General features: G+C 42.8%; 1 protein-coding gene across 6 annotated transcripts; it reads right to left on the bottom strand.

The window, feature by feature from the left end:
- Window positions 1–10: 10 nt before the first annotated feature.
- ybx1 (Y box binding protein 1) lies at window positions 11–8,310 on the bottom strand. 6 transcript variants are annotated; one of them, XM_080444595.1, is made up of 9 exons: window positions 8,055–8,310; window positions 6,015–6,078; window positions 5,715–5,748; window positions 5,525–5,614; window positions 4,588–4,759; window positions 4,343–4,542; window positions 3,822–3,907; window positions 1,275–1,570; window positions 11–351 (listed from the first exon to the last, which is right to left on the bottom strand). In XM_080444595.1, exons 1-8 carry the CDS (start codon window positions 8,161–8,163, stop codon window positions 1,321–1,323), a joined length of 1,005 nt encoding a protein of 334 aa, XP_080300721.1. In that variant the 5' UTR covers window positions 8,164–8,310; the 3' UTR covers window positions 11–351; window positions 1,275–1,320. The 6 variants fall into 6 exon arrangements, with proteins under 6 accessions (XP_080300721.1, XP_080300720.1, XP_080300723.1 ...); XM_080444594.1 differs by having other exon boundaries at window positions 4,579–4,759; XM_080444597.1 differs by having other exon boundaries at window positions 1,275–1,567; window positions 4,406–4,759.
- Window positions 8,311–9,747: the final 1,437 nt, after the last annotated feature.

The raw sequence follows: 9,747 nt of genomic DNA on the forward strand, positions 1-9,747 counted from the left end.
AAACACTCGGGACAGTTCTCCTTTGACTTTTATTTGAGCTTGCATTTTGTTAAAATGTTTGAATACATAAAAAGTTATTTAAAAATGTCAAACTGACCAGATATCAAATTTCATTTCTTCTTTAAAAACCATTTGGTGTAAAAACTTAGGACCGATTTAGAAAAACATCTGCTGTTTCCCCAAAACTTTTTGTAAGCTGTCACATAAAAATAATGGAAAAAAACAGGTCTGCATAGATTCTGCAGGCAATCGGTGGTAATCTGGTCAAATGCATGGTGCAAGCTTGTGACGATCGTCAAGTCAATTCTGTTTCTTATTGCTCAGATCTTTGATGTTTCTTGTTGACAAAAACTGGAAGACAAGAAAAAATGAAAATTATGAATAAAATGTAGCACAATCAGCTCGTTTCATGACATGAGTGCATCTTAAAGAGTGTCATATGCGATAGCTGAGAGTAAGCCTAACACCAACAGCCACAGCACGTATGGTGGTGAAACAATGGCTGGATGGCTGCAGGCTGCCAGACAGTTTGCTTTATCAAATCCATTAGCTCATGCTTTGGATTATCCATCATGGCCAATAGGGGAAAAGCAAATTGCAGCCTAAGCAGACACTTTGCCCAAAGAATCTCCATTATAAAAGCCATGGTTGTTCCAATCAAATTACTTCTCGGTCAGCATCCAATGGCAGCCATTAGCTATGAATTTACAGTGGATGTCAAGTCCAACTAAAGTGCTACATAATGATCATAATTGACCCCACTCCTTTGGGGGTATTCTTTTTGACACTGTACATTTGCACATACGTAAAATCTGTCCTCTGCATTTAACCCATCCTAGCCATTTAGGAGCAGCGAACACTACGGGGGCGGCACCCGGGGAGCAGTTAGGGCTTAAATGTCTTGCTCAGCAACACGTCGACACAGACCGCAGTTGGGGAGTGTACCGGGAACCTTAGGTTTCCCCGATACTGACAGTCTACCCGTTGAGCTATGGCCGCCCATGTTACGAGTTAAGCCAATGGTAACGTCTATACTGCTGACAAGGTTCACAGCCCAAGGCCCAATTTAATTGGGTGATATCAGAGAGCAACAATACTGAAAAGAAAGCTGAAACATTATTTCAACTAATGACCCAATATATAAACTATACTCTGGTAACATCAAGATATTTAGAGGGCAAAAATACAGACAGTTTTTTTGACACATGAGCCACCTATAAAATAAAGAAGCTGCGATTACTTGGACCCAACAGGCCACATATCTGAGCACTCACCCGGACGATGGTAAGAGATGGTGGGTGCCGGTGGGCGGGTTCTTTCCTACTCAGCCCCGCCCTGCTGGGCCTCGGGAGCGGACGTTTTCTCAACGGATGGGTCGCCTCCTTTCTTGGCCTCCTTTCCCTCCTCGCCAGGCTTTCCGCCAGCCTGTGGGCGTCTGCGGCGGTAGTTGAAGTTGCGGCGGTAGCGGCGCTGGGGGCGCTCTTGGTTCGGGCCACCCTCGCCGCCCTGGTTCTGGTTCTCTTTGTCCTCCTCTCCGTCCCGCACCGGTCTGGGACGGGGTGGACCTCTGGATCGACACAAAAGGAATGGGGTTGTGACGAGTCATTCAAAAACTTTTTGTTAGCGCTTTAAAAAAGGTTGGGTCTATACTGCATTATAATCGCATTTATAATACTCATTATAAATGTTTATAGCCATGTATGTCAAATTATGTATTATAAGTTTTGGTCATAGCACATTATAACTACCTTAACTTAGTTATAAAGTGACGTTGTTATAATGCACAAGAAATGTGATTATAATGCATTATAGACCCGACCTTTAAGTAAAGTGTTAGTTATGCTGTTCCACTGAGCTTATGCATTATGACCAGCACTTATAAATGATGTACTTCATAAACCTTGTTATAAGTTGTTATGCATAATTATAAACATTTATAACAAGCATCATGCCTTATAAATGTGGTTATAAACACATTATAGACACTATCTTAATATACCTCAATATAAAGTCTTACTGCCTTTTTTTGTCACAAGACAAAAACATTCCAGTGAGCACACCTTGGGCCTACTTTCTCCCCATATATACATAAAACACAACCAACGACAATGAGGCAAACTGGCAATTACCACAAAGTTGTTTTAAAATGCCAACCCACACATTGAAAATGAATCTACAAGGACAGCCTGGAGTGCATAGTTGAGCCGTGTGACTCACTGCCAGAGGTACATGACAATCAAAAGCTTGCACAAGTTGCTCTGGATAAGAGCTTATACTAAATACCTAAAGTTAAGACTCCCAATATTTTTTGTTTCATGGCCTTCCTGTTGCATTTGATTAGGATACAGTGTATATATGCATAGAGTACCAAAGTCCTGATGTCAAAAATGCCACTTTAAAACCATGCAAGAAAGGTTCTTTTTTGTTATGCTTATTAAGTAATTTAGACCTGGAACACCTAAATGTAACGATACCTTTCAATCTGGGAACCCCTTTTGGTGTAGTTGGTTGCTGTATACAGTATATAGCAACATACATTTGTTATTTATTTGAATACATTTTTTTTTTATTCTGAAAACTTAGGTCAGGATTTAGATGTTTTTAGAATCGGCCTCAGGTTTAAATGGGTTAAGCATCAACTGACACTGGAAAAGTACCAATTTATCCAAAGAAAATAAAGTCTGCCTACAATAGGAACTGCAGTTCCAGTTTTTCAGAAAGTGGCATACCATTTCCTGTTCCAGTTAATTTTCCCAGAGATTTGTTCGATTGGCTCAACAGCCGATTTGAGCTGGAAACACTTATAGGTGTCATCCATGTTTCCGGTTCAAACCTATGGGAAAATGACCTGAACAGGAAATGGGTATGCCATCTTGCCCTGCCACTACAGTTATTTATGTACTTATTCTCAGGATTAGGAATGACCTAACAACTGCATATACCACTATACATGTAGCAGTCGCCCTGCGCACACACACAGCGTCATGTCACTTTGCATTGACTTTCTTCTTTTTGTAGGAGTCGATCAGTTCCTTCATCAAACAAACTAGACTAAAACTGTACAAACTTTATGGAATCTCAGTTATGTTTTATAGAACATGACATGCTTCAGTGGAGACAGCGATTTCCTGCCGGGTGGCATAGTTTTCCAACACTACTTCCAGGTACCACCGCAGAATTAATTATATTTTTTTCCAAATAAACTATCAAATATAACCAAATATCATCAGAGCGACCTCCCTGAAAGGCGTTATATTTGGAACAGTTTTTAAATTACATTTAAAAAAATATATTTTTTATGGGAAAAATATCTTCATTACCCAGGGGGCGTGGTTTTAACATCAGACTTTGGTACTCTATTGAGCAACTGCCGCCAAAGCGACATGCATATAAACAGACAGGCTCTTTACAAATTTTGCAATCGCTTCACGGCTCAACTTATTATCTCATAACTTTTTTTCATAGGACCCAATATAAGACCCAGTATTTACTCAGTAACTGATTTATAATTATACACGGGTCATCCACTGGAACAAATTACAATTTCAAAGACTGAAGATTATTGACAGAGTGCCCACAGAAGAACCACATACAACACAAAAACAGTTTTACAAGTAGCTGCCATTTCAGTTTAGGCTGCAATAAAAGGAGACTACAGCGTCCCTGGACGAATTGAGCAATTTAAAATCAGTTTCAATATCACTGACTATCCGGCAAATGTCCAATTAATGTATAGATAAGAATTCAGATTGCTTTCATACTGTTCTCCGATTGTTGCAGCCTTACGTCAATGAAGCCAACATGCAAACCTTGGTATGAACCTTGGTCGGAAGCCTCTGTAGTAGTTCTGCCTCATTGGTTTGTTGCCCTGGTCTGGACCTCCCTGATTCTCATCACCTTCACCTCCCTGAAAGCAAACAGATGAGTCAAAGAACAACTGGCACGAGAGCTCCCTAAGTTATGTTCAGTAGGCAGAGAGTCTTTCCAATCAGCTTCTAAAGGAATCAAAACTCTTATGATTTGAATGGACATAGGTTTGTCCATCATAACTAGATTTGTCTTGCTGTGCCATATGAACATAACCTTTCATTGTAGGGTTTTGGTGTGAGCCTACAAATGCCAGCACACCATGATGCTCCCAAAAAAATGGGGCAAAAAAGCTGGGGTCAATTTGCAGTATATCGGCCGGACCCCCGATACACCAAGATTTGCCCAAACCACGTGATTGTTGTCAGAGGAGAGGGTTGAGAGTTGCGTATGACTTCACTGGAACGGGGGAGCCCAACTTTGATGTGGGCAGCCCCCAGGTGCCTGCTTCAGGAGAGTTAGCCCTGTGGCGTACCTCAGTCATCTCTCCCCGTGGTGCGTTGGTGTACGGGGGCCGGCGGCCATAGCGTCTACGTACAAAGTATGGCGGGTAGCGTCGTCTGCCGGGGTAGGTGGGCCTGCGCTGTTGTTGCTGCATCTCTCCCTCAGGGGCACTCTCTGCACCCTCACGGCTGCTCTTGTCACGACCTTCACGACCTTCACGGGGTTCACGACCTTCGCGGGGTTGACGTCTTTCACGTCCTTCACGACCTTCTGGACCGCCACTGCCGGATTCGCCCTCACCGTCGCTCTGGTAGTTATCGGGATATTCTCCGTCGCGAGGTGGGCCCCTCCTGCGGGGGTAGCGTCTGTAGCGATTCCTATCAGCGGCATACTTACTGCCTTGGACTGGAACTCCTCCTGGGCCGGTGACATTGGCTGCCTCTGCTCCCTGTGCAATTAACATTTTTAGGATTTGAACAACATTATTAGCCTATTTGTCCGAATTCACTAGACACCCATTGTGATATTTGAATAACCGCAAACCTTCCTATTGATGGGTACATGATTAAATCACAACTCAACTTTTCTCAAGTTGAGCATCACAGTCTCAAGTTGGGGTGTCGTGAGGTCTATCAAAATCGGGGTGAAACTTGAAACACGATGATCAGTAATCAAATTGGGATCTTAATTTGAAGTCAAATTGCTTTCATGGCACTTGCTGTTTGACGTGAAGCATGCACACTGCATATGGCTGAAGTGTACTACAACAGCTTGAGTCTCACCTGCAAAAATTCTGAATTGTCTTTATTTTTTTGACAATTTAAGTGCAACCTTAAAGGAGAATTTTGGACTAAGGTTTTCTTACCTTTTCTATGATGTTATGATATCTTAGGATGAAGGTACAGTAGAAAACTTTCATAACTCCATCCCGAGTCCGCCACAGTTTAAGTTTTTTTTTGTTGTTGTGAGATCAGACGTTCATAGTGACTATGCAACCAAAAAAAAAAAACTAAGTCTCGCTAGACGAGATTGTCGTCTAGCGAGCCTTTTTTTTCTTTGACAGTGTTCTGTCAGATCTCACAAAAAAGTATTAAAATACTCGATCTAACGCAAGGCCTATCCGCGCACGTTTTAAGCTGTGGCGGACCCGGGATGGAGTTATGAATTTTTTCTACTGTGACACCCCTATTCTTAAGGCCCTTCTGTGACTTACCTTCTCCCCTTCAACCACATCAAATTCCACAGTTTCTCCATCTCCAACACTGCGAAGGTATTTCCTTGGGTTGTTCTTTTTTATGGCGGTCTAAAACAAAATTTAAATAATAAAAATTACATTTCATAACCTAGTTTTCACACAACTGTCAATGTTTAAAGTACAAACTTCCTATGGACATGTTGTTTACCTGGTGTACAAAAACATCCTCTTTTGTATCGTTCCTAGCAAAGGGGGGGAAACAAAAGGTGTCAGTCACAGTAATAGAGTAGTATGGAGTACTATCAGATCCCAACACTGTATTTACAGATAGATTGGGACCAGCAAGTGTATGGATTAATGAAGCACTGGCAGCAGGCCGATAAATCGTCTGGCCAGCTTTGTAAGCAAATCAAAGCCATAATAGGATTGGGAATGTTCTCCCTCACTCACACACTCAAAGGATCATATTAGTGTCTTTAAGAGACAGATGGGGGTGGGGTTTACTCACCTGTTGATGAAACCGTATCCATTCCTGACATTAAACCATTTCACTGTACCCAAGACTTTTGTTGCTGTAATGACAAAAAAAACTTCAGTTATAGCTTCACACATAAAAAAAAACAACACTTACAACACCCCCTTTAATGAAACATAGAAAATGTAATCTTAATGGTAGGACAGATGGTAAAAAACAACTAGTCATGGCCAGAGATTATTTTTGAAGTTATATTTAAGCTCCAACTGTCACGTCTTTTAATAGATACTGATGCTCATGAGATTTCTCCACCAGCTGCACTAAGCGCCAAAGCATGATCCAAATGAATTATTATTAGCTACTCATTACTACACTGTGTCCTGTATGGTGTGTAAACAAATATTAAGCTGGTCAGCTCCAATTCAGTTGGGTCAGATATAGAGGCAGCAATAATGTGGGGCTATTTCGGGCAACAACAGCTACATAAATGTATGTCAACAACGTAACGTTATACATTTGTAGATGGATACAAGTCCCGGAGACCTACTGGCCCATTTTACGCCGCACTACTTAAGTACACGAGCGTTTACACGTGGTGCTGTCGCGCCCTAAGATGCTAGCGAGGCGGAAGCCTTAGCCAACCTATTAGCATAGCCAAGTGGCTAACTGGGTCTCTACCATGTGGTTGGATTAGAGCCAAGGCGAGGAAACATGAATACGTGAAACACCAACACTTGAACCCAACAACATTCCAACGTCAGATACTGCGGGGTAGACCAGTAACCACCACGGTGCTCGATTTCAATACAGCGAAGGGACAAAAGAAACCCTTAAGAATACCCCGGCGGACATTTTGGGTGCCCCGTTAGCCACAGAAACGGCAAGCTAGCTAGGCTAGTGCGGTAAGCTAGCCAACGGGCTAACATTGCTGTCTAGTCAGCCATGATAGCTGACGCTAGTTGGCTTTTTCAACTTAAACAAAAAATCGATTTGTTGACAGTCGCGTGTTTGCCATTCTGATGACATAACGTGAACGTTTTAGCAAAGGGCTCTGGCTCTATTGCGGTTTTTTATTTGTTTATCCAAAATCGTTGGAACTCTAAACCAAACACAATCCCGTGAACAAAGAGATGTCTGGAGGCTAACGGCTACGTTGTAATGCGTTTAGTCGCACGAGTCATTCGCTCGACAAGAATGCGATTTTTTTTTTAACCGAGAAGGTGCCTGTGCTACTTTCAGTTTAAATCAAGACATACAAATAATATATATATATACACGTCATCTTTGTCGAAAGAAAGGCTCGCCCGAAAAAAATAAATAAATGTGCTTTTAATGATAGCTGGCTACCGACGCGGGTCGAGTATACCCATTTAAAATGAAAGTTACATTAAATTGTTTTAATTACGATGTAACCGATAGTAATCAACATTGACACTGATAAGCCGGCCGGTTGGCATCATGTGTCTCAGTGGTTGTCTGAAGGAAGGAAGGCCCGCAATGAACCGGCTAAATAAAACAATAGATATTGAGCAGTCACTAGTATCTTCAGAAATTAATCCCAATACACATTGTATTCATTAGGCTAGCTATATCATGGTCACTGCACTCAACCGCTAAAACTAGAAGTGTATGCGGTGCTAACGTCTGCAGTCTTATTTCCTACGGGCAAATAAGAAATATGCATGTGGCAAACCGGCTCGACGTAAAATCAAGTTCAACGGCATTTGTACGGAAGACATTAATTTAACGTTGCCGTGGACTGCCGCCATTGCGAAAAATTTGGTCCGAAAAAATCATCAAGGCGTATATATCCTTTATATAGCTTAATAGCTACGTTATAACATCAGGTTTGCCAACGATATAGAGGCAGTCCGTTTTGTATTCCGCCTCGCATGCGAGTTACCAAGGTTACCAGGGAAGATGTTAACGTTAGTTAGCATAACCGTCCCGACGATTAACGCCAGGCTAGTTCATGTTAGCCAACGAGCTAACAGCCGCATCGCTTCGACCGGCGCTGTCTGGAGCCCACATTAGCATGAACGCTAGCCATCTAGCTAGTTGCAGCAATCTTACCGATGACCTTCTTATCCGCCGCAGCTGCGGCTGCCGGGCTGGATGGGCGCTCCGCATCGGCAGCGGGCGGCGGTGATGGTGGTGGTTGCGTGTCGGCCTCGCTGCTCATGCTTACTGGTTGGTAATGGCTTGCCTTGTGCCGGCGGTGGCTCTCTAGTATGTTTCCCGGTGCTAGATGGTAACCTGGGCCGGCGGTGGTGGGGGCTGCTGCCTTCGGGCTCTCTGCTTTCCTCTATCCGCTCCCGTTGCCGATCGAACTGGGCAGAATTAGAAATTGTGCCAGAGACTATTCCCGAGCACGCGCCCGCCCAGCCTGGTTCTGATTGGCTCGAATCGCCAGCGCAACCAATAACGGGTTGCTATTGGTCAAAGACGCGGCCATTTTTTGTGTGAGGGGAATTAGCTAAAGGTGATTGGCTGAAACCGATAATGTACCTGCACACAGTCCACGCCCATAGCGATGCGAAAGCCAGACGAGACAGATCCACAACCGCGACACTTTTAATGGGACACATACCGACACATACCTACAGATTTATGGGACAGATACGAGATACCGATGCTATGCTTGCATGCATGTTCTTTCATGGGTCTCATGTGGCAATATTGTCTGAGATCAAGTAAAGTGAAGAAAGCCTACAAGAAGCAGCATAGCGATCCTCAACATAGACTTTAGTGTGTTTTCAATGGTATTATTTTATGGTATATGAAATGATTTAAAAAAGTAGCCTAAACAGAAGATAATTAAACTAGTTTTACCTTTAACTTCACAGTGGACAGTAAGCAATTTTAGAAATTTCGGTGACAAATCAGATGTGATTATAATTTGTTTTATTTTTTACTGCAGAGCTCCAGACACAGGAGCTCTACAGTATGTCATTCAAAGTGCTGGGCTGAATTTATCAGATACAGATTAGCCCTGCCCATCTGTTAAGTGTGAAACCATGCATGTGGAAATCTACAACGGGATAAATGACCTATATTGGGGGGTGGTTACAGCCTCTGTCTTTCGTTTACACTAGTGACGCTACGTAGACCATGATAGTTATTACTGTTGTAATGCCTCCAAAGATCGATTTGGAGTGTAGGCTAGTTGCTGCAGTTCACCCGCAGCCGGTGGAAGAAAGCAAATATAGTCTGGTGTGGCGCTTTGCTCACGAGACGTGTGTAGGCTATAGCCTGTACGTATATATATAATATATATATATGCTATATATGTTATTATTATTATTTTTGTCGATCTTCCTTATCATAGAAAGACACTATATTTTGGATGCATTTGATGCAGTCCTATATGCGCCAGGGAAATTGGTTTTCATGAAGACTGCAACCCAATCACTGGAACTCTAGCCTATATTGACAGTATATTTTATATGTCTCAGTTTGTTCCTTCCTCACATGATGATGATGATCCATACATTATAGGCGAATTGGAGTACAAGACATACTTGCTGTCATTATCATTTGGCTTTTATTTAAACGGGTGAATTTTGAGTTTGCCCCTCTCCCGAGCCAGACAGAGGGTAGACCACCCCCACCCCCACCCATTGTCATGTTAATGCCCAGATTGCCCACTAGCAGTGGCACTGTTTATGAGCGCTGGTTGATGTGTGAAGAGCTCGTTGTTTACGGACGAGCCCCGCTCTCTCGCACAAAGATGGACTTTAGCATTGACCCCAGAAAGCCTTCACCA

This window comes from Gymnoscopelus braueri (genome assembly GCF_963280865.1).
Source record: "Gymnoscopelus braueri genome assembly, chromosome: 12".
NCBI lineage: Eukaryota > Metazoa > Chordata > Actinopteri > Myctophiformes > Myctophidae > Gymnoscopelus > Gymnoscopelus braueri.

Coding starts and splice junctions, on each gene's coding strand:
- ybx1 (XM_080444592.1), bottom strand. CDS start 8,163: ATGAGCAGCGAGGCCGACACGCAACCACCACCATCACCGCCGCCCGCT. Junction 6,079..8,054: donor GGCGGATAAGAAGGTCATCG/GTAAGATTGCTG, acceptor TTGTCATTACAG/CAACAAAAGTCTTGGGTACA. Junction 5,749..6,014: donor GGATACGGTTTCATCAACAG/GTGAGTAAACCC, acceptor CCCCTTTGCTAG/GAACGATACAAAAGAGGATG.